This window comes from Myotis myotis, unplaced genomic scaffold, assembly GCF_014108235.1.
Source record: "Myotis myotis isolate mMyoMyo1 unplaced genomic scaffold, mMyoMyo1.p scaffold_m19_p_17, whole genome shotgun sequence".
NCBI classification, from domain to species: domain Eukaryota; kingdom Metazoa; phylum Chordata; class Mammalia; order Chiroptera; family Vespertilionidae; genus Myotis; species Myotis myotis.
Window position 1 is genome coordinate 34,815,763 of NW_023416321.1, and position 22,496 is coordinate 34,838,258.

At 59.1% G+C, this 22,496-nt stretch overlaps 2 protein-coding genes across 7 annotated transcripts; both read left to right on the top strand.

Moving 5' to 3' along the window:
* The first annotated feature begins 1,092 nt into the window (after positions 1-1,092).
* WDR81 (WD repeat domain 81) lies at positions 1,093-15,320 on the top strand. Of its 4 annotated transcripts, XR_004972921.1 has the most exons (13): positions 1,095-4,999; positions 5,718-5,825; positions 6,085-6,275; positions 6,401-6,591; positions 7,101-7,266; positions 7,345-7,504; positions 8,187-8,876; positions 9,697-9,842; positions 10,127-10,306; positions 11,718-12,065; positions 14,948-15,014; positions 15,153-15,191; positions 15,289-15,320. XR_004972921.1 is itself a non-coding variant. In XM_036341001.1 (11 exons), exons 1-10 carry the CDS (start codon positions 1,324-1,326, stop codon positions 12,036-12,038), a joined length of 5,829 nt encoding a protein of 1,942 aa, XP_036196894.1. In that variant the 5' UTR covers positions 1,095-1,323; the 3' UTR covers positions 12,039-12,065; positions 12,786-12,934. The 4 variants fall into 4 exon arrangements, 2 of the variants coding, with proteins under 2 accessions (XP_036196894.1, XP_036196893.1); XM_036341001.1 differs by lacking the exons at positions 14,948-15,014; positions 15,153-15,191; positions 15,289-15,320 and adding an exon at positions 12,786-12,934; XM_036341000.1 differs by lacking the exons at positions 14,948-15,014; positions 15,153-15,191; positions 15,289-15,320 and having other exon boundaries at positions 11,718-12,934.
* SERPINF2 (serpin family F member 2) lies at positions 13,687-20,806 on the top strand. Of its 3 annotated transcripts, none has more exons than XM_036341002.1 (10): positions 13,687-13,813; positions 14,948-15,014; positions 15,153-15,191; positions 15,289-15,351; positions 15,622-15,823; positions 16,308-16,451; positions 16,595-16,798; positions 17,246-17,388; positions 19,011-19,215; positions 19,793-20,806. In XM_036341002.1, exons 2-10 carry the CDS (start codon positions 14,952-14,954, stop codon positions 20,203-20,205), a joined length of 1,476 nt encoding a protein of 491 aa, XP_036196895.1. In that variant the 5' UTR covers positions 13,687-13,813; positions 14,948-14,951; the 3' UTR covers positions 20,206-20,806. The 3 variants fall into 3 exon arrangements, with proteins under 3 accessions (XP_036196895.1, XP_036196896.1, XP_036196897.1); XM_036341003.1 differs by having other exon boundaries at positions 13,731-13,858; XM_036341004.1 differs by lacking the exon at positions 13,687-13,813 and adding an exon at positions 14,252-14,374.
* The last annotated feature ends 1,690 nt before the right edge of the window (positions 20,807-22,496 follow it).

Here is a 22,496-nt window from a genome sequence, read left to right on the forward strand (position 1 = left end):
AATCAGATTATAGCTGAGCCATTCCTGTCTCCTCTCTAATTTGGACTGTAGTTTTTCTTACGTGACCTCAAGGAACCCCTTACACCTCTACACCAACTACAACACTCTCCTTCTCCTTCTCGGGGTGAGACTCAAAACACAGCCAGTGGTTTCACTGCAGACAATGGCCTTTCTGTCCTGCAAATGAGTCAGAACCAAGACCCCCTGGAGGAGTCATGGAGTTTTGGTGCCAGCAGTCTGGTTTTCGCTTACTGTCCTGTGCTGCACCTCCCCCCACTGTGGTATCTGCAAGGCTCTGCCACAGCAAGCAGGCTGCTTGGCAGGGCAGAAGCTGATCTCAAACAGGAAGTCTTAGGGAACATTTCCTCCCAAGAACTCCAGGCCTCTGAGCCTGGGCCACTTCTCCCCTGAAGGTCACCCAGAATTTAAAAAAAAAAGGGGGGGGGGCGGGGAGTGGGGTGGGGGGAGGATGGAAGAGGGTTGTCAGTTGGGAGGACTCCGGGGCAGAAAGTCTGTGCACCAGCTTCTAAGTCTCCATTCTGCCACTTGGACAAACCTCTTTGATAGCTCTTGGTTAAAACCTGTGAAATATAAACAGTAATAACCGCCGTCCTCCCTAGATTCTGTGAGGCCAAATGGAATGTTACTGATTACATGTTTTGGAAAATTAAAAGTTCCTTCTTTTGGAAGCCAGTATGGAGGCGATGAAGGGACTTGATATCAAAAGTCGTCCGAAGTCCCTTATCTTTAAAACCCGGAGGGGTGATCAGTCCCCTAAAGGCTGGTCTCTCTGGATAAAGCCCTCCCTTAGATCTACGATCTGTGTTCGGGGTGGTGCAGAAGGAGGCAGCGAGGGGAGGGCAAATCTCGTGGGCAGTTCGGCATCCCCCTCCTCTGCACTGTTGGGGCCCACGGGGGCCCCCTTCAGCTCCGGAGGAAGCAAAGCCGCCACCAGCTCTGAGCAGAGCGCTGGGCCGCGGGGCGGTGGCGCGCGTGGTAGGCGGGGTCCCGCCCGCCCCTTTGCGCCACGTGCGGTTGTTTCCGAGTCGGGGCGATCACGTGAGCCGCATCAGCTGACCCATCACGGCGGAGCCCGGTGCTGGCACCGCTCTGCCTCCTCCCTTGCGCGCCCGGAGCGCAGGACCCTGCGGAGGGGTAAGAGCGCCCCCGCCCTCCTCTCCTCGGTCCCGGGCCCACCCCAGCCACCTCCGCCCCAGCCCCCGCCCCTCGTCCATCCCTACTCCGCCTCTCTGGCACCCCGGAAGCTGTCGCGAGGAGGGCCGTGGCCTCAACCCCGCGTGGTCCCCAGGCGGCTGGGAGGGGATGGCCCTGGGGACCTGGGGACGGGAAGTCGCTCTTACCTCCGGGGTCGAGGGCTGGTCCCCGCCCCCAAGCCCTGACATGGAGGAGCTGCTCCAGAGCGTGGAGAGGGACCTGAACATCGATGCCCGCCAGCTGGCTCCAGCCCCTGGGGGCAAGCACGTGGTGGCCCTAGTGCCCGCGCGCTGGCTGGCCAGCCTCCGCGAGCGCCGTTTGCCCCCGGGACCCTGCCCCCGGGCCGAGGGCCTGAGCGAAGCGGAAGTCAGGACTCTCCTGCAACGATCCGTGCAGAGGCTGCCCCCAGGCTGGACGCGAGTAGAGGTGCATGGGCTCCGGAAACGGAGGCTGTCCTACCCGCTGGGTGGCGGCCTGTCCTTTGAGGAGGGTTCCTGCAGCCCCGAGACCCTCAATCGCTTCATGCAGGATGTGGCTGCTCAGAATTATCGAAACCTATGGCGCCATGCGTATCATACCTATGGGCAGCCCTATAGTCATAGCCCTGCCCCCTCAACTGTCCCTGCCCTGGACTCAGTAAGACAAGCTCTGCAGAGGGTCTATGGTTGCTCCTTCCTGCCAGTGGGTGAAACTACCCAATGCCCAGCATATGCCAGAGATGGCCCCTGTCCCCCTCGGGGCAGCCCGGCCTGTCCCAGTCTATTGAGAGCTGAGGCCCTGCTGGAGTCGCCAGAGATGCTGTATGTGGTGCACCCTTATGTGCAGTTCACCCTGCATGATGTGGTCACCTTCAGCCCTGCCAAGCTGACCAACAGCCAAGCCAAGGTGCTCTTCATTCTCTTTCGTGTGCTGAGGGCCATGGATGCCTGTCACCGCCAGGGCCTGGCCTGTGGGGCCCTCTCTTTGCACCACATTGCTGTGGATGAGAAACTTTGCAGTGAGCTCCGGCTGGACCTGAGTGCTTATGAGAGACGGGAAGAGGATGAGAGTGAGGAGACCCCCGTAGCAAGGGACAGGGCAGGCACTGACTGTGGAGAGGAGGGAGGAGGGGGACCCGGGTGTCCTTCCTGCCAGGAGGAACTCAGGTGCCTTGTGCTCGACTGGGTCCACGGCCGCATCAGCAACTTCCACTACCTCATGCAGCTGAACCGATTGGCAGGTCGGCGGCAGGGGGATCCCAACTACCACCCAGTGTTGCCCTGGGTGGTGGACTTCACCACATCCCACGGGCGCTTCCGAGACCTGCGCAAGTCCAAGTTCCGCCTCAACAAGGGGGACAAGCAGCTGGACTTCACGTATGAGATGACGAGGCAGGCGTTTGTAGCAGGTGGTGCCGGTGGCGGGGAGCCCCCCCACGTTCCTCATCACATCTCAGATGTGCTCTCTGACATCACGTACTATGTGTACAAGGCTAGGCGCACCCCCCGGTCGGTGCTTTGTGGACACGTACGGGCTCAATGGGAGCCCAATGAGTACCCCGCCAGCATGGAGCGCATGCAGAACTGGACGCCGGACGAGTGTATCCCCGAATTTTACACCGATCCCTCTATCTTCTGCTCCATTCACCCTGACATGCCTGACCTGGATGTGCCAGCCTGGTGTGGCTCCAGCCAGGAGTTTGTGGCTGCCCACCGGCTGCTGCTGGAGAGCCGCGAGGTGTCCCAGGACCTGCACCACTGGATCGACCTCACCTTCGGCTACAAACTCCAGGGCAAGGAAGCTGTAAAGGAGAAGAATGTGTGTCTGCACCTGGTGGATGCCCACACGCACCTGACCAACTATGGTGTGGTGCAGCTCTTCGATCAGCCACACCCCCAGCGCCTGGCTGGGGCTCCTGCCCTTGCCCCTGAGCCGCCACTCATCCCTAGGCTGTTGTTCCAGACCATCCAGGAGAGCACCGGCCGGGAGGACTTCCCGGGGCAGCTTGCAAATGGAGTGGGCAGACTGGTTTTGGAGGCTACTCCCTGTGAGGCTGGCTGGGCCAGAGACAGACCGGTGGCGGGGGACGATGACTTGGAGCAGGCCACGGAAGCTCTCGATTCCATCTCCCTTGCTGGGAAAGCAGGTGACCAGCTGGTTCCCTCCTCTTCCTCTGGTCAAGCTCCCCCAGGCCTCCTGTCTTTTTCAGTGGCCTCAGCCTCTCGACCAGGCCGCAGGAACAAAGCTGTCGGGACGGACCCCGGGGAAGGCGAGGACGGGAAGATTCTTCTTCCGGAGGGCTTCAATCCCGTGCAGGCGCTGGAGGAGCTGGAGAAGCTAGGCAACTTCCTGACCAAAGGTCTAGGGGGCCGGTTGGAGGTGCCCGAGCAGCCCCAGGTTCAGCCACCTGTGCAGCTGCGGGACCTCTTCCATCGGGACATGCAGGCGCTGGGCGTCCTGTTGGCTGAGATGGTGTTTGCCACCAGGACCCGGTCACTGCAGCCTGATGCGCCCTTGTGGGTACGCTTTGAGGCTGCTTGGGGGCTCTGCACACGCCATCCCAAGGAGATCCCCGTGTCTCTGCAGCCCATGCTGGACATGCTCCTGCAACTGAGTGGCCCTGAAGGCCCAGCCACAGCAGGGGATGGCAAGCTGGGCCCACTGTTTGAGTACCGACCTGTCTCCCAGGGATTGCCCCCACCCTCCCCGGCCCAGCTCCTCAGCCCCTTCAGCTCGGTGGTTCCCTTCCCTCCATACTTCCCTGCACTGCACAAGTTCATCCTTCTGTACCAGGAGAGGCGCGTGGAGGACGAGGCTCAGGGGCGGGAACTGGTCTTTGCTCTGTGGCAGCAGCTGGGTGCAGTGCTGAGCGACATCACCCCTGAGGGCCTGGAGATCCTGTTGCCCTTCGTGCTGTCACTCATGTCTGAGGAGCACACGGCTGTGTATACGGCCTGGTACCTATTTGAACCTGTTGCCAAGGCACTGGGCCCCAGAAATGCTAATAAGTACCTACTGAAGCCTCTCATTGGTGCCTACGAGAGCCCCTGCCGGCTCCATGGCCGCTTCTACCTATACACTGACTGCTTCGTGGCCCAGCTGATCGTGCGGCTAGGCCTGCAGGCCTTTCTTGTCCACCTGCTGCCCCATGTCCTGCAGGTGCTGGCTGGTGTGGAGGCCTCCCAGGAAGAAAGCAAGGGCCTGGCAGGGGCTGCCGAGGATGAGGAAAGTGGGCTCCCAGGGGCCAGGCCCAGCTCCTGTGCCTTCGGGGAGGAGATTCCGATGGATGGGGAGCCTGCTGCGTCGTCAGGGCTGGGGCTCCCAGATTATACGTCTGGCGTCAGCTTCCACGACCAGGCGGACCTCTCGGAGACAGAGGACTTCCAGGCGGGGCTCTATGTGTCTGAGTCCCCGCAGCCCCAGGAGGCTGAGGCGGTGAGCCTGGGCCAGCTGAGTGACAAGAGCAGCACCAGTGAGACCTCCCTGGGCGAGGAGCAGGCTGCAGACGAAGGGGGGGCCCCCATGGACAAGAGCAGCCTCAGGTCAGGTGACAGCAGTCAGGACTTGAAGCAGAGCGAAGGCTCAGAGGAGGAGGAGGAGGAGGAAGAGGAAGGCTGTGTGGTGTTGGAGGAGGGGGAGGAAGAGGGGGAGCAAGATGAAGTCACTGGGCCATCTGAGCTCACTCTCTCCAACACGGTGCTGTCCATGGACACGGCTGTGGCTGCCGGTGGTGGGGCAGATGGGGAGGACGAAGAGGAGCCGCTGACTGAGCGGTCGGAGGGCCAAGAACAGAAGATCCTTCTCGGTGAGTACACGAGCCCGAGTTTGTAGGTCAGTTATCTGGTCTGCACTCAACATGTGTAGAGCATGTGTCCTGCGCCAAGCAGTGGATCGAGCAGGACTACACACAGCGTAGATGTGGGCCTGTCCTCCTGGAGCTCACACCTAGCAGAGGAGATGCCACAGTGAAGACAGGCTTACGTAAGCGTAAGCCCAAGTTAGCGTGGCGCTATCAAGAGTACAGCTGGGTGCGACAAGGGGATATAAAATGGGGCTGAGATCTAGTTTTCAGGGGTCAGAGAAGACTCTGAAAGTAGGGCCAGTTGGGGTTCAATGAGTAGGAAGTAGCTAGGGAAAAATATCAGGGTCTGCAGTGGGAAGAGCATTCCATGCAGAGGGAATAGCATGTGCAGAGCTCAGAGGCTGTCATGGTTCTGTTAAAAATCAGTGAAAGGCCAGCTTGATTCAGCTGAGGGAGCGGAGGGCAGAGTAGGGAGCAGAGATCAGACAGAGAGGTAGCCAGGGTGTCAGAAACTGGAGCAGAGTCACTGAAAGGATAACCTGGGGCAGCCCTGAGGCCAGAGGCCCGTCGGCCACCTCTGCGCTGCAGTGGTGCTGTGGGGCGACCAGGCTCAGGCCGGGCTTCTTCGCAGATTGTAGCCAGCGTTGGCGAGGTGGGTGCCATGGGGTGGAGTGGTGAGCCACCATTATCTGATGAGCTCAGGGTCTGCTCCTCCCTGCAGATACTGCCTGCAAGATGGTCCGCTGGCTGTCCGCCAAGCTTGGCCCAACGGTGGCCTCCCGCCACGTGGCCCGCAACCTGCTCCGCCTGCTGACATCATGTTACGTTGGTAAGACCTGTGGTCAGTGCTGGAGATGAAACGTCCTCCAGGCCCTCTGTCCATCTCCAGCCCCCTCTAAGGGATCCTTCCCACTCCCACTGCAGACCACCTCCTGGGTCCTGGGTCCCAGTCTGTAAGTTTCTGTCTTCCTTAGGGCATGGGGCAGACCGCAGGCTAGCGTGAGTGGGAGCGGCTACCACAGACCCTGGAAGGCCGACTGCCCTCCTGCCCTCTGCCAGCACTCAAGCCTCTGGTCCTTCCTTGGCAGGGTCCACTCGGCAGCAGTTCACGGTGAGCAGTGGCGAGAGCCCCCCGCTGGGGGCCGGCAACATCTACCAGAAGAGACCGGTCCTGGGCGATATAGTGTCGGGGCCTGTGCTCAGCTGCCTCCTCCACATCGCCCATCTGTATGGGGAGCCCGTCCTCACCTACCAGTACCTGCCCTACATCAGCTACCTGGTCAGTGTCCGATTTGGCAGGCTGGGGGCTGAGGGTCTGAGGAGCCCGAGGGCTGACATGGGATCTTTGGGGGGTCTCAGGGTGTCTGTGGGGCAGCCTGGCTCTCATCGACTCTGTGTCCTTAGGTGGCCCCAGGTAGCACCTCAAGCCCCAGTCGACTGAACAGCCGTAAGGAGGCTGGGCTGCTGGCAGCGGTGACTCTGACCCAGAAGATCATTGTGTACCTCTCCGACACCACCCTCATGGACATCCTGCCCCGTATCAGCCACGAGGTCTTGCTGCCCGTGCTCAGCTTCCTTACTTCCCTCATCACAGGGTAGGCCCCTACCCCATCCTGTGTGGGGAGCAGCCCAGCTGAGGGGCCAAGGGGGTAGGGACTGGGAAGCTTGGGGGAGAGTCCACTGACACTGGGCTGGGTGTCCTACGTCTGATCCCAGCTGTGTGACCCTGAGCAAGCTACACCTTTCTATGCCCAGTTTCCTCTTCTGGCTTGGACCGGTTGGTCTTGTAGCACCTTTCACGTACAGCTTTTTTTTTTTTAGATATATTTTATTGATTTTTTACAGAGAGGAAGGGAGAGGGATAGAGAATTAGAAACATTGATGAGAGAGAAACATCAATCAGCTGCCTCCTGCACACCCCCTACTGGGGATGTGCCCGCAACCAAGGTACATGCCCTTGACTGGAATCGAACCTGGGACCCTTGAGCTCGCAAGCTGATGCTCTATCCACTGAGCCAAACCGGTTAGGGCCACTTACAGCTTTTGATAGGTTCTGGGCAAGTCCCACAGTGTGGGGAGCTGGAGCTTAATAAGCTCTTTCCAGGTTCCCAAGTGGAGCCCAGGCCCGGACGGTCCTGTGTCTGAAAACCATCAGCCTCATCGCCCTCATCTGCCTTCGCATCGGACAGGAGATGGTCCAGCAGCACCTGAGCGAGCCTGTGGCCACCTTCTTCCAAGTCTTCTCTCAGCTGCATGAGCTGCGGCACCAGGTGGGTAGACCTACCTGGCTGGGGTGAGCTGGGCAGGGGCCGTGGACTCAGCTGACTCCCTGGGCTTCCTTCCCCCAGGATCTGGATCCCGTGGGCCACAGTGAGGGCCAGCTGCCAGAGGTGGCCTTCTCTGATGGGCAGCAGCGGCTGGTGGACCCCGCCCTGCTGGATGAGCTGCAGAAGGTGTTCACCTTGGAGATGGCGTACACCATCTACGTGCCTTTCTCCTGCCTGTTGGGTACTGCCCCTCCCCTTTCCTCACACGGCCTCTGTGGCTATGTCTTTTATCCTGGGAGGGCCCCATGCTCCCCCTGCCCTCAGAGTCAGTAGTGGGTGTTCAGCACAGATTTCTGGGTCAGAGCAAAGGAATTTGGCCTCAGACTTCAGGTCTCAATGTGACATAATAACAGGGACTGAGCGTTAGCCAGCAAGGAGGCACAGGAGTGGCCTAGCGCCTCCCCGGGGAAGGTGGGGGGATCAGGCTGACGTCCTGGTGTCTCTGGGAGCTGCCTGAGAGGAATGAGTAGCTCACCGGGTACTTAGGTTCCTGCACGGTACAGGCTGGACGCTGCTGAGAGCCAACAGGTGTCATCTCCCTGCATAGGATGAACAGCCCTGTGGTCAGATAAGTTGTCATCCCTCCACTGACATCTAAGCTCTGGGAGGGAGAGCATGACCTGTCTTGTTTGTTCTTCTGTTTCTGTGCCCAGCACACATAGAAGATGCTCATGTGTACATAGTGAACGAATGAGTCCATGTTTTCCTGGGGAGCAAATTGAGGCTCAGAAATGAAGATTCACTGGCTCAGAGTTGCACAGCCAGCACCTGCCCTGTCCCCTCTGGTTCCCAAGCCCTTGGCTGGGTGGTAGCAGCCACCTGTTACCTTCTCTAATCTTAGGACCACTTCCACTTCCATCCAGGTGACATCATCCAGAAAATCATTCCTAACCATGAGCTGGTGGGGGAGCTGGCAGGACTGTATTTGGAGAGCATCAGCCCAAGCAGTCGCAGCCCTGCCAGTGTGGAGCCCGCCGTGCCCAGCGCCGGCCTTGAGTCGGACCCCCAGAGTGGGGGCTGCCCCCAGGATGACGGCCACTCGGGGACCTTTGGGAGTGTCCTAGTCGGGAACCGCATCCAGATCCCTGATGACTCTCAGCCAGAGAGCTCCGGCCCCCTGGGCCTGATCTCCGGGATGGGCAGTGGGGGCCTCGGCAGCGAAAGCGAAGACAATGCACTGAAGCGGGAGCTGCCACGGAGCGCCCACGGGCTGAGCGGGAACTGGCTGGCATACTGGCAGTACGAGATTGGCGTGAGCCAGCAGGATGCCCACTTTCACTTCCACCAGATCCGCCTGCAGAGCTTCCCGGGCCACTCGGGGGCTGTCAAGTGCGTGGCCCCCCTGAGCAGTGAGGACTTCTTCCTGAGTGGCAGCAAGGACCGCACTGTGCGCCTCTGGCCACTCTACAACTATGGGGACGGCACCAGCGAGACAGCCCCACGCCTCATCTACGCCCAGCACCGCAAGGGCGTCTTTTTTGTGGGCCAGCTGGAGGCCCCCCAGTATGTGGTGAGCTGTGATGGGGCTGTGCACATCTGGGACCCCTTCACAGGTGAGCGGGCCCAGGTGAGGTCTATTCTGTTGCTGTCACCCTGTCCTCCGGTAGGCCTCTGGAATGGGGCCCAAGGGTGGAGTGGTTGGAGTGTGGTGGTGCGTGGTTTGGGGTGACCCAGTGAAGCCACACAGAGGAGCAGTTAGGACTTGGAATCCATTAGACCTCAGTTTGAATCGGCCCTGACCACTTACTTGCTGAGTGATCTTTACTGCTGGAAGCATCAGTTTTTCCATCTGTAAAATGGGAATCAGAACAAAAGGTTTACATCAGGGGTCCTCAAACTTTTTAAACAGGGGTCCAGTTCACTGTCCCTCAGACCGTTGGAGGGCTGGACTATAGTTTAAAAAAAAACTATGAACAAATTCCTATGCACAATGCACATATCTTATTTTGAAGTAAAACAACAAAACGGGAACAAATACAATATTTGTATTTGCATGTGGCCCGCGGGCCGTAGTTTGAGGACCCCTGGTTTAGCTTAACATAGGGGTTTGGCTTAAAATGTAGCATCAGCACATGTTTGATAAATGGTGGCTCGATTATTTTTTGGCATCAGTGGAGGGAGAAATAAAGTTAAAAGGGGGGTTGGAGTAGCATTGAGGTAGACAGAGGGAGGTAGCATTCAGTCATTGCTTTGGGGATAGGAGTCTGGCCTGGCCATGAAAGAAGGAAGGTGGGAAGGTCAAGAAACACCTAGTATTTTCTGAGATCCCGGGGGATATGGGAGCAGGTATGGGGTTGGTCGGGAAGGTAGGAGGAGTTTGGGCTCTTCCATCAGCTGCTGGAACCCCAGATCCACTGCACGTTTCCTTTCCAGGGAAGACCCTTCGCACGGTGGAGCCGTCCGACAGCCGGGTCCCGCTGACCGCTGTGGCTGTCATGCCTGCTCCCCACAGCAGCGTCACCATGGCCAGCTCTGACTCGACCCTGCGCTTTGTGGACAGTAGGAAGCCTGGCCTGCAGGTCAGGGATGCCCAGTTGCCTGAGCCCGGGCCTGGGTGACTTCTGGCGGCAGGGAGGGATCCCCAAGAGAAGGCCAGGGCGTAGTTTCTCTTTGGAGACAGATCACCTACAGCAGCAAACCCTGGGGGGTGGGACGCTGATGGGGGAGCTCTCCCCTTGACTGGGGGGACAGGGGCTCAGGCTTCCCAGGTGTGTGGGCTTAGGGCTGAGCAAGACCTCAGGGAGAGCGGCTTGGAGCAGGCAGAGCCGGCAGGGCACCTCAGCTTGTCTTCCTCTGCCTGCAGCATGAGTTCCGCCTGGGTGGCGGGCTGAACCCAGGGCTGGTCCGCTCCCTGGCCGTGAGTCCCAGTGGCCGCAGCGTCGTGGCCGGCTTCTCCTCGGGCTTCATGGTGCTCCTGGACACCCGGACAGGCCTGGTTCTACGTGGCTGGCCTGCCCACGAAGGGGACATCCTGCAGATCAAGGTGACAGACGAGGGCCCCTTCCCCACCTCACTGCTCCGGGTCCCCACCTCTGTTTAGGGCCCACCCAGGACAGGCTCAAGCTGAGCTTCCTGATACCTGCCCAAGGACAGGTGTAAGGGAGCATCGGGAGCCAGCTTCACTGCGGGGCCTTGGCAGGAGGCAGGCCATGGGGGCGGGCGCTGCGGGCCGAGCTGACCCTGCTGCTCCCTGGAGATGTTCTAATGAGTAACCCTTGTCCATATTTGTCTTGCTTGGAGGATCAGGGGTCGGGTCCTGTCCGTGACCCAATTCAGGTTAAATAAAGCTCATCTGGGAGGCTGTTTACTGCCCCCAGACCACTGAGCAGAGTCCATGCCCCCTGCTGGGCTGCTCCGGTGGGGGCAGGGGCAGACCGGGCATGGGGATCCTGCCCCCACCCCATTCTCAATCACGGACCTCAGGGAGGCACGGTGTGTGTGGGGGGGAGGAGGCGGGGAGGCACAGGGCTACTTGTGGGAGGATTTTTCCTGGCAGCTGGGATTCCCTCCCCATCCTAAGTGGAGGCCAGGCAAGGGCACATGCACTGACGCTGCTGGGGGGGACAGGCTGCCTGGGCTCCCTTCAGACCCCCCTACCCCCTGCCCCAGGGGACCCTGGGCTGCAGATGCCTCTAAATTCTGGCTTTCCGATCCTGACTTTCCAGGAGGGCTCTGGGGTCAGCCTGGTTTTAATCCTGGCTCTGTGACCTTGGTATGATTAGTTAACTTTCCTGAGCCTCAGTTTTTCTCTGTAAAATGGGAACAGTGACAGCATTTACTTCATAGAGTTGTTACAAAGATGAAACGTGGTAATGCGGTGTGCCTAACACAATGCCTAAACATAGTAAGTGCTCAAACTATAGTGATGACTAGGTTAATGATGCTGTAGTCCTATATAATAAAAAGGTAATATGCAAATAGACCAAACGGCCGAACGACCGGTCACTATGATGCACACTGACCACCAGGGGGCCGACACTCAACGCAGGAGCTTCCCCATGGTGGTCAGTGCACTCCCACAGGGGGTTGCTGCTCAGCCACAAGCCGGGCTGATGGCTGGTGAGCGCAGCGGCAGTGGCGGGAGCCTCTCCTGCCTCCGCAGCAGTGCTAAGGATGTCCATCAGTCGGACATCTCCCCAAGGCTCCCAGACTGATAAAGAGCGCAGGCCGGGCTGAGGGACCTCCTCCCCCTCAGTGCACGAATGTCGTGCACCGAACCTCTAGTATATTCATATTAATTAACACGAACATAATGTGGGAAGATGGCAGCCCATCAGCCGTTCAGAACATCCTGTCTTCCTGGGAGAGATCGTGGGTGGAAATAGGAAGACCCTGGAGCTGGGTGGGCCCATGGGAGCCCCAGGCCCTGCTAAGGCTCCCCTCTCCCTGAGCAGGCCGTGGAGGGCGGCGTCCTGGTCAGCTCCTCCTCCGACCATTCCTTGACCGTCTGGAAGGAGCTGGAGCAGAAGCCCACACACCACTACAAGTCCGCATCGGACCCGATCCACACCTTCGACCTGTATGGCAGCGAGGTGATCACCGGCACCGTGGCCAACAAGATCGGCGTCTGCTCCCTGCTTGAGCCGCCCTCCCAGGCCACCACCAAGCTCAGCTCAGAGAACTTCCGTGGCACACTCACCAGCCTGGCCCTGCTGCCCACCAAGCGCCACCTCCTGCTGGGTTCAGACAATGGGGTCATCCGCCTCCTGGCATAGGCTGATGTGGGAGCTGGCCAGGCCTGGGTAGGCAGATATCCTCCGGGAGCCCACCCCCTCACCCTTGTTTCCCCCTCCATGCAAGCCTCTGGCCCCATGCCCAGTGTAACCATGTGGCCTTCCAGCTAGGGCAGAGTGGGAGTCCGGGCTCCTGAGCCCCCAGAGCCACCAAGGTTGTCAGAGGTCTCAGTCATGACTTGGGGAGACTGCCTCTGGCCAGCAGGAAGCAAGAGCAGGAGCTGGGAAAGCATCGCTGCCCCTCTTCACCCCAGCTCTGCCCTCTGTGTCCACATGGGGACAGGGGAGCTCAGGAAGAGGAAGGGAGACTGGCCCTGCCCACCTGCTTTCCAGCCAAGGCCCCCCACTTCCTGCTGGGCTCTCTGCCCCTGTCCCCCAAGGACAGAAGCTGCCCCAGTCCAGCACCCCATGGTGCTTGGGCTCCAGTCTCTATGGTCCAGGAATTAAGGGCCTTGGGCTGGGGTTTAAGTGTCCACGCAGCCAGGCCCTGCCCTGTGTGGGACCCGTAGGACAAGAAAGAGGTCAGGACCAGGGCAAAGAAGATGGACCGGCTAGCTGCTGCCTGCCGGGAGTGGCCCCAAGCTCCCCTGCTTACCCCTAACCACAGACAGTGTTTGTGCCTTGAACTGAGGAGGCAGCCCCTGAGCCCAGAACCCCTGCGAGGGGGTGAGATGGGGGGTACAAGGCCCTGAAAGAAGGGCCAAGAAGAATTTCCTCTGTGCATCTCAGGTCTCTCCCAGGGAACAAGAAGATCCTGGGGTCCCCGGGTCCTCACATTGTGGAGCAGAGCTGAGGTCTGGGACTGGGCCCCTGCTGCCTCCTCACTCTTTGCAATAGATGTAAATATGACCAATAAACCCTTTGGAAGCGCCCCGGAACCGAGTGAGGCTTTTCTTGACGGTGGTGTCGGGTGGGGAGAAGTTGAGCTCCCACAGCTTGCAGGTCAGTAAGGAGAGGGTTGGGCGTAGGGCAGACGTGGGAGGCAGGCTGGCCATGGTTCTTCAGGTGGCATCGGAAATAGGACGTCTGATTCCCGCAGCCCCGCGCCAGGTTCCAGACCCCCCACCCTTGGGGAGGTGAGGCATTGCTCCTAGTGAGGCAGGGTGCTGAGAGAGGCTGCACCCCTCAGCATCTTGTTCCATCCCCTGCCTTCTGACCCAGGCTGAAGGCGGCCAGTCAGGATCCTGGGCATGTAAGAGTGGGAGTGGGCATCCTATCCTGGGTCCCCTACACAGGCTCCTGCAGCTCCCCCTTCATTCCCTAGGGATGGGAGGCAGTTGTGGGGGAGAGGAAAGGAAGTGGGAACTGGATGTAACGGCCCAGCTCTGTGTCCTCGGGCAGGTGACATAGCCTCTCTGAGCCTGACGAAAGCAGAGATAATCCTCCACCTAATGGGGTCTCTGGAAGGCTCCTGTCCTTCCCGGATCTGCTCTCTAGATGAGGATAACCTCCTCCACTGTCCCCTGAACCTCCTTTCTCCAGGCTCAGGTGGGACCCAAATCCGTGTGCTTCCAGGTAGCTGTCTCAGGCTTAGAGGCCCTGGTGGGAAAGGGGCTTCCGGCCCCAATATCAATGTTTAATCGGATGTGCAGGTCAATATTTACCAGAGGAGAAAGCATCTGCACAGGGGTTGGCTGAGAGCAAAGGTCCTGGTGGGAGGGGAGGGCTGGGCTGGGCTGGCTGGAGCCGGAGCAGAGCGTGGGGAGCACCCAAGTGTCCCAGAGGGACATCGTGTGCAGCAGAGAGGAGTCTCAGAGGTAGGAGGGGAGTGGTAGCGGCCTGCTCCTCGGGCAGGAGAGGAGGTAGGAGCTGCCCACTTGGCGAGGGGGTCTGGGCTAAATTTATCCAGGAGCCTGTGGTTTCCCCGGCTCCTGGGGTGATGAAAGGTGGGGGGTCCAGGGGAAGGCTCTCTGGGACTTGAAAAACATGAGTTCATTTCATGCCAGGAAGATTCAGAAGTCCAGGTTGGGGATCAGAACCTCGGCCAAGGGCCCTGTGTGTGATGGGGGCGGAGCCAGGGGTGGTAGAAGGATCCCCCAGAAGGACTGGCCCTGAGATGGGGGTGGGGTGTGTGAGACCTGCTCTGAGGCTAGATCTACACCTGTCCATTCCCTCCTGACAGCCTGGCTTCCCGGAGGCAGCCGGGGGCAGTGTTTCCCAAAAGTCCAAAGGTGGCTTTGGCCAGAGTCATTCATTGGGTTCTGCTGCTGGGTCAACAAGGTGGCTCTTGGGGCCACCCCACCACCCCTGCCGAGACCTCAGAGCCTCCCCGGCCTGCCACCCTTGTGGGCAAGGCCAAACCAGACCAGCCAGAAAAGGTGGGCCAGCTGGATAGGAGATGTGGGGAGGGAGCCCCAGGACGAGGCAGGGCTCTCAGAAGAGGGGCCGTGGGCTCGGCGGCCAGCAGCCATTACCGAGTGCCAGGCCTCGCACTCTGGGCTCACAAACACTGTCTTATTTGGTCCTCACAATGCCCGTGGGAGGAGGTAGGGACCCGTGCCACCGTTTTACAAGATGAGAAGCCCGGAGGGGTAAGGGAGATGTCCAGGGTCCTCTGGCAAGAGTCCGTCTGGATCCACACCCAGGTCTCACTCACAATGCCAGGCCTTGGAGAAGGAGGGCTTTCTTCGCTTTGATATCGTTTCCCCCCATGAACCGAAACACCCCTCGGAACTGAGAGCCACTGCTGATGTATTTTGGGGACTGTGTGCTGTAGCTGGCGTTGTCCTCTCCGCGATGCTGGCTCAGACTCTGCCGGCCAGGGATCATGTGGGTGGGATCCCATGGTGGTGTAGGGGCTTGGCTCAGCTGGCCAGTCAGCTCACTGGTGACAGTGTGTGTGTGTGTGTGGACGGGGGCAAGTTGGCAACCAAACTTCCTGCCCCTCACAGGAACATGGCACTGCTCCGGGGGCTCCTGGTACTCAGCTTGTCCTGCCTGCAAGGGCCCTGCTCAGTGGTGAGTCTGGGCAGAAGTCTGGGTCTGGGTAGGGATGGGCGGTGGGTATGGAGGCCATAGGTCTGAGGGGGCAGAGAAGGGCAGGAGGGTTTGGCTCTGAGGGGGTTCCCCCTCCTCTCCTCATCCTTTTCTCAACAGTTCTCTCCAGCCAGCGCCATGGAGCCCTTGAGCCAGCAGGTACTGGGAAGAGGGGCTGAGAGGCCGCCCCTGTGGCTCATGCAGGGTGGGGACCTGTGGGAAGGATCCCTCTCCATTTGCTTCCTACTTTCTTCAGATAGTGATCGGGCCCAGCCAGGAGAAGCTGTCCCCACTGAGCTTCCTCAAGTTGGTCAACCAGGTACAACCAGGTGGGGCTGGGAAAGAGTGGGCGGGCCCGAGGGAGGGGGGGAACCATCAGCAGGGGTGAGGGGCCTGGGGGCGTGGCCTTGAGGCAGAGGGCTGAAGAGAGAGGGTGAGGGACTAGAGGAAGGCAGCCAGTCCCCAGAATGTATCAGGCAGGCCTGGGACAAGGCCCTGCTGCCCGTAGGCCCAGGGGCTGTGAAGCAGATCTTCAACACAGAACCGGAGCGACCCCTGGCCTCCGCTGACCCCCGCTATATCCCTGCAGGAGCCTGATGGCAAGACTGACCCGAAGGCGGCCTCGGGAGACTGCAATGAGGCCCCAGCCCCGGAGCAGACCCGCAGGCTGGCCAAGGCCATGATGGCCTTCACCACAGACCTATTCTCCCAGGTGGCCCAGAGTTCCACCCACCCCAACCTCGTCCTGTCGCCTCTGAGTGTGGCTCTGGCGCTGTCTCACCTGGCACTAGGTACTGTGGCAGCACCTGTCCAGACCAGCAGAGCTAGGAGGCCAGCAGGAGCTCACTCCTTCAGAATGACCTCTCCAGCGGGGTCACTGTGACATTTGGTAAACATGCAGACCCCTGGGTCCACTCAAGTCTCTGTGAATCAGATTCCCAGGAATTGGGCCCAAGGATCTGCTTCTGGTGACTTTTAGGCAAGAGTTTGATAGCTACAATGTCTCCATTGGACTGGAGGGTCTCTTGTGGGAAACTGAGGTTCAGAGAGGAAGGACAATTTTCATGAGGCGTGGTCACCCAGACTGTCAGCAGCAGACATGAAAGTAGAACTTGGGGGGGTCCTGTGACTCAGACCAGTTCAGTGGACATGAGGAGAGTGTGTGGTCCCATGGGCGCGCTCACCGTGGGAACTCAAGAGGGACTGGGGCAGGGGGGGTTGCAGTGGTGGTGGGAAAGAGCCCCAGCCTGGCCACAGCGGTGCGGTCCCCTCCAGGCGCTCAGAACCGAACGCTGCAGAGGTTGCAGAAGGTGCTGCATGCAGACTCAGGGCCCTGCCTCCCCCACCTGCTCAGTCGCCTCTGCCAGGACCTGGGCCCTGGGGCATTCCGCATGGCTGCTAGGATGTACCTGCAGAAAGGTAGGTGCTGGTGGGAGGGAGCTCCCTAGCTAGGGCTGTCGGGGTGGACAGGGTGAGGGGGATGAGCTTGGCTTCAGCCAGTTGGGTCATTGTTGTCTGTGGAGCCTGAGCTCCGGGAACAGCTGGCGGCCCCTTCTGTGTAGGATTTCCCATCAAAGAGGACTTCCTGGCACAGTCGGAACGTCTCTTTGGCGCAAAGCCCATCAACCTGATGGGAAAGAAGGGGGATGACTTGGCAAACATCAACAACTGGGTGAAGGAGGCCACGGAGGGGAAGATTGAGGACTTCCTCTCGGAGATGGCAGACGACACCGTGCTGCTGCTCCTCAACGTCATCCATTTCCAGGGTGCGCTTCTCCTGTTCTCAGGTCCCCCAGCCTGGCAGCTCCTACCCCCGCCCTGTAGGCTGAGCACTCTTCCTCCTCAGGGCGGAGCCTCTGGGTTGTGGCTTGGGAGAGGGTAGGAGACAGGTAGTGGTGTGGCAGGGAGGGGGCCCAGGAACGGGATGGGGCTGTTGTGGAGAGAGTACCCTAGAAGGAAACCCAGTCTGGAAAGACCCAGGGGGAGGTCCCTGGGAGCATGGCAGGGTATGGGGAAAGTGCACACCCAGATTTTTAAAACTCTATAGAAAAGAGATCTCAGATCAACTGGGCCTCAACTGTCACAGCACCCTCTGGGGTCTCGGCCCCCACCTTTTGTCCCTGGAATGGGTTCTGGGCGGGATGGGGAAGAGGCTGGTGGTATAAAACCCACCCTGGTCCAGTCTACGTGGCCCTGCCCTCTGCTGGATGCAGGTTTCTGGAAGAACAAGTTCGACCCAAGCCTCACCCAGAGAGGAACTTTCCACCTGGACGGGCAGTTCACGGTGCCGGTGGACATGATGCAGGCCCGCATGTACCCCCTGCGCTGGACCTTGCTGGAGCAGCCCTCGATACAGGTCACCCTTGATTGCCCAGGCTGGGCCTGGATGCTGGGAGGGGGACAAGGAGTAGCAGGCTATGGAGCAGGCACAGGGCTGGGGAGGTGTGCCCTCACCTTCCTTGTGATTATGTCCCTGGGACGCGTGGCGATGAAAGGTTTCACTATGCCCCCACCGAAGGGGACTGAGGCTCCAGGCTCATTCATTCAACAAAACCGTATTGGGCATTTGCTCTGTGCAGATACCGTTCTAGGCCTTGGCCATTCAGTGGGACACAAGGGGAGCCCAGATCCCTGCTCTCAGGTGGGAAGACACAAAGTACACAAGTACACAAATACCAACAGGATAATGTCAGTTCCTGATAAGTGCTATGAAGGGAAAAAACCTTTAAAAGGTGACCTAGGAGTGGTATGTTAGATAGAGTGGTCAGGGAGCATTTTTTGAGGAGAGGGCATTGAATTGAGACCCAGGTGATCTCTAGTCACGAGGGTTTTTAGTACAAGGACCCATGGGCTGTGGGGCACGCCAGCAGCCATGGAGCCACTTGGGGCCTTAGCACCCCCAAGCCTGGGAGGTGTGACCTGAGCTCTCATGCAGTGTTGCTTAGAAGGGAGGATCTGATTGGGAGGCATTTGTCAACATCCTGACAGAACATTCTGATTGGATAGAGTGAGATGCCAGGCTATCCCAGGTGTGGAGGCCCTTGCTTCTAGTCTAAATGTGGTCCCCCTTGGCTTAGGCACTGACCCCTGGGGCCTGGGGCTGAGATGGCGGCGTTGGGTGGTTTCACAAGGCCAGCAGGACACAGGCCACATCTGCTTCTGCAGCCCTGCAGTGGGGCCTGTGGACGAGGCAGGCCCTTGGAGCAGCATCCTGGCTTCTCTCCAGTTCACCCTGGAAGGAGATGGTCTGGTTTACCACCCACCAGATTTCATCCTGCTCTCCTTCCCTCCAGGCTCTGTCCTGCCCACACTTCCTTCCCCCTTGTCTCCGTCCCTCGTTCTCCCTGACCTTCCTGTTCTCGGGCACTCGGCAGGCAGGCCAGGCAGCCAAATGCTGGGGGTCCTGCCACCCATCTGGGCCTGTTGAGAGCCTTGGAGTGAAAGCTGCAAGAAACCATCGAGACCGGGGGTTTTCCTATTGCTTTAGCTACAGAAACCCTGTTCGCATGAAATCCCACCCCAAGTCACAGGGCTGGGCAGGGTCACTGTTGAAGTGAGAGGGGTGGAGAGAGGACCATCCTTTGCAGCAACTGCTCTGCAGAACCTGGGGCAGTTTGAAAACCAGCCACCCAAGTGCACTGTATACATGGAGGAACTGAGAGGGGAACACAGGGGTTCTTCACCCCAAGGCACAGGGCTAGCAGGTGGTAGAGGGTGAAGAGCTAGATCGACACCATTAACAAGCGTTATCCCTTTTGGTCACACGTCGACCTGCAATGTGGTAGGTGGTGTTGCTCCTCTTCACGGGGGGGGGGGGGGGGGGGGGGGGGGCACTGGAGGCTCGGGGAGGCTGAGCTCATACCTAAGGAGGATGGACTGGAACCCCGGTCCATCGGCCTCAGAAGCACATGCTGGCCCAGACCCACCTAGGTCTGGGTGCGTTCTGGTCCTCACGTTGTCTCCTTCCTTTGTCTGTAGGTGGCTCACTTCCCCTTTAAGAACAACATGAGCTTCGTGGTCATTGTGCCCACCTCCTTTGAGTGGAATGTGTCCCAGGTGCTGGCCAACCTGAGCTGGGACATCCTGCAGCAGCCCTTGCTTTGGGAGCGGCCCACCAAGGTCCAGCTGCCTAAGCTGCACCTGAAATACCAGCTGGACCTGGTGGCCACCCTCAGCCAGCTGGGTAAGGAGGGGCCTGGGGCAGCCCCTGGGTGGATGAGGAGGAAGCCCCAGCTGGCAGGGGGTTGGGGCCAAAGCTAGCCTTGTGTTCTGGCCTTTTTTGAGGCTTAAGGAGGTGAGAGGGTTTGATGTGAGTCCTGGGACTGTCTGTCCTAGGACGCGTTGGGTGGCCCAGGTATTGAGGACCTGCTCTGCCCCAGACAGTGTTGCAGAGAATCCCAGGTGGAGAGCCTGGGTGGTAGGAGAGCCCTCCGTGGACAGAGAGCTCAGTCTAATGGAGTGGGCAGGTGAGGAGCCAGGACTTACAATTCAGCATCAGTAATAAGACAGAGGGCTTCTCTCTCTCCAGCTCACTCAGAACATTGAAAAGGCACCTGTCTGGGCTTTGGAGCCAGGGATCAGGGAAGGCTTCCTGGAGGAAGTAACCTTTAAGCTGAGACTTGAAGGTTAAGTGGGAATTAACCAGGCATCTGTGGGTTCAAGGTGTTTCCTGGCCAGGTTGCCAGACACCCTCCCAGCCAGGTGCAGGCAGCCTATAGGGCAGAAGGCACCTCTGACCAACTACCTCTTGCCCTGGGCAGGCCTGCAGGAGCTGTTTCAGAACCCGGACCTCAGTGGGATCTCTGACGAGAGCTTGGTGGTGTCCAGCGTCCAGCATCAGTCCACTTTGGAGCTCAGCGAGGCCGGCGTGGAGGCGGCCGCGGCCACCAGCTTGGCCATGTCCCGCATGTCCCTCTCCACCTTCAGCGTGAACCGCCCCTTCCTCTTCTTCATCCTCGAAGACACCACGAGCCTGCCCCTCTTTGTGGGCAGCGTGAGGAACCCCAACCCAGGTGCGCAGCGGGAGCACAAGGAGCAGCAGGACTCCCCCGACAGCAGGGACCTCTTCCAGGACCTGAAAGACTTCGTCCCCGGCGACAAGCCCTTCGACCCTGACTTGAAACTGGAGCCCCTCTTCGAGGAGGATTACCCCCAATTTAGTACCCCCAAGTGAGGGGCTGTGGGCTCCAGCGTCCTGAGTCCCAGCCTGGGCCAGCTCTCAATTCATGTGACTCTTTCCAAACGGCTCTGTGGGATGAGGGGCGGGGGCCTGGGCAGGCAGGCCGGGGAGGAGAGGAGCCATTCTTTCCATCTCCTCGTGGGGAGTTTGGGGTAGGGTGGGGTGAGAGGAGGGGCAGCTGTGAACCCACTTTTGTCAACAAGGTAGGTGGGTTATTCCTTAAGTCACCTTTGTTTACCAGAGCGCGGGGAGGAGGGACGGGAGGCCCTGGCTGGGGGAGGAGAGCTGGGCCCTGGGGGGCTCAGGGGCAGAGCACGGGCCTGGGTTAGACACTGTGGGTCAGCCTTGTCCTGCTCTGCATCTGCCATCACCTGCCCAAGGCCCATCAGCCTCCCCTCCTGCCCCGTCACCTCAGCCTCCCCACTGGCCCTTAGTGATGCCCGCACTGCCCAGACTCCCTTTCCTTCCTCTCTCCTCTGCCTAGGGTCTCAGGGGCTGAGGGGGGTGGCATTAGCTCTTTAGGGCTCTTTTGTAAAGTTTTTGTAGTGATTTTTATGCTACCTGAATAAAGAATGAATGGGCTGCTTTGATGTCACTGTTGTGGGCGTGGGGGCTGGAGGGAGGAGGCCACAGAGAGGCTGGGCTGAGACTCGGCAGCCCTCTCTGTGCCACGTTTGGTCTCTGGCTGCTCGCCAGCCCTTCTCCACCGTGCAGTCCCCTCTGACCTCTCGGGGGGGGGGGGGGGGGGGGGGGGGGAGGTGTGTGTGTGTGGGGGGGTTGGGAGGCCCCTCCACGCCACCTGGCTCTGCTCTCAGCCTGTTCTCTCCACAGGCCTCAGGCAGCCCGCAACAAGGACTGCTCAGAATAGCACCAGCCTCCTGTTTGGGGAGAACAACTGGCAATTAGAGAGCTTGAGGAGTTTCTAATTACACGCTGGCCCCTCTGCCAGGATGGCCCCTCTGCCAGGAGCTGGCGCCCGCCAGCCGGGGGGCGGGGGGGGGGGGGGACGGCTCCAGCTGGAGGCTGTCAGCGCCTGAGGATTTGGGGGAAGTGGCTGGGGGCACCTTGGCACAGGGCAGGGGTAGCATGGGTGTCCACGTGGGTGGGCCCTTGTCTGTGAGTGTAGGGTGTCCATGTGGCAGCAGCACCTGCAGCCCTGAAGGGCAGTGATTATAATCAAGGGATGGAATCCTGCTCCTCACAAACGAGCAGGTGGGGAGACAGGTAATGAATAAACAAGGGGAATATCTGGAATGTCAGAGAGTGATTATCAGTAGAGCTACGATGAGAAAGAAAGCAGAGAGTGAGACTTGAAGGGGTGAGGGGGGCACCGTGGAAATCCGGGGAAGAGCTTAAACCAGACCATGGCACCCCTCAATTAAAAGCCTTCCACAGTGTCCTGGCAGAGGAATAGCAAGTGCAGAGTTCCCGAGGTGGGATCGCAATTGGAAGGTTCCGGATGAGCAGGAGGTCCGTGGGCTGGAGTGGAGGGAGTGAGGAGGAAGGTTTGAATCTAGTCATCACCCTGAGGGTCGCTGCCATTGCTTCCTAGGTTCTCCCACAGCTGCTCTGGCTGCTTTAATTGCATCCTTATTAAACGCCACGCCTCCTGTGTGCCCAGCAGCCCACCCACCTCTGGGGATGCAGTGACATGAGCAAGCAGACAAGATCCCTGCTCCTGCAGCCTAAAGCTGGTGGTGGAGCAGTCTAAACAATAAACATGCGAACATTTTGTGTTGAAATATAGTATGCAAAGAACACAAGTCATAACTGTATATAAGCTTAATGAATTTGTTTATGAACCGAATACCCCTGTTGCAACCAGCACCCAGATTAAGAAACAGTATTCAGCCTCCTGATTTCTTAATTTTTTTAAAAAATTGTCTATTGGTTTCAGAGAGGAAGGGAGGGGGAGAGAGAGATAGAAACATCAATGATGAGAGAGAATCATTGATCGACTGCCTCCTACAAGCCCCATGCTGGGGATCGAACACACAACCTGGGCATGTGCCCTGGCTGGGAATCGAACCGTGACCTCCTGGTTCATAGTTTGACACTCAACCACTGAGCCACGCTGGCCGGGCCCTCCTGACTTCTAATAGCATATTTGTCTTTCCTGGTTTTGGATTTTACATAAAGGAATCATACAGCCCGTGCTCTCTGTCTTGCTTCTTTCATTCAACCTCAAGTTTGTGAATTCATCTGTGTTATTGTGGATGGCCATAATTCATTCACTGTGGAAGGCTTTTAATTGAGGGGTGCCACGGTCTGGTTTAAGCTCTAGA

Bases quoted from the DNA above. Each gene is read 5' to 3' on its own strand.
- WDR81 (XM_036341000.1), top strand. From the start codon at position 1,324: ATGGCCCTGGGGACCTGGGGACGGGAAGTCGCTCTTACCTCCGGGGTC. The intron at 5,000-5,717 runs GTGAGTACACGA...TCCTCCCTGCAG, and splicing joins AGAACAGAAGATCCTTCTCG to ATACTGCCTGCAAGATGGTC. The intron at 6,592-7,100 runs GTAGGCCCCTAC...AGCTCTTTCCAG, and splicing joins CTTACTTCCCTCATCACAGG to GTTCCCAAGTGGAGCCCAGG.
- SERPINF2 (XM_036341002.1), top strand. From the start codon at position 14,952: ATGGCACTGCTCCGGGGGCTCCTGGTACTCAGCTTGTCCTGCCTGCAA. The intron at 15,352-15,621 runs GTACAACCAGGT...ATATCCCTGCAG, and splicing joins TCCTCAAGTTGGTCAACCAG to GAGCCTGATGGCAAGACTGA. The intron at 15,824-16,307 runs GTACTGTGGCAG...GGTCCCCTCCAG, and splicing joins GCTGTCTCACCTGGCACTAG to GCGCTCAGAACCGAACGCTG.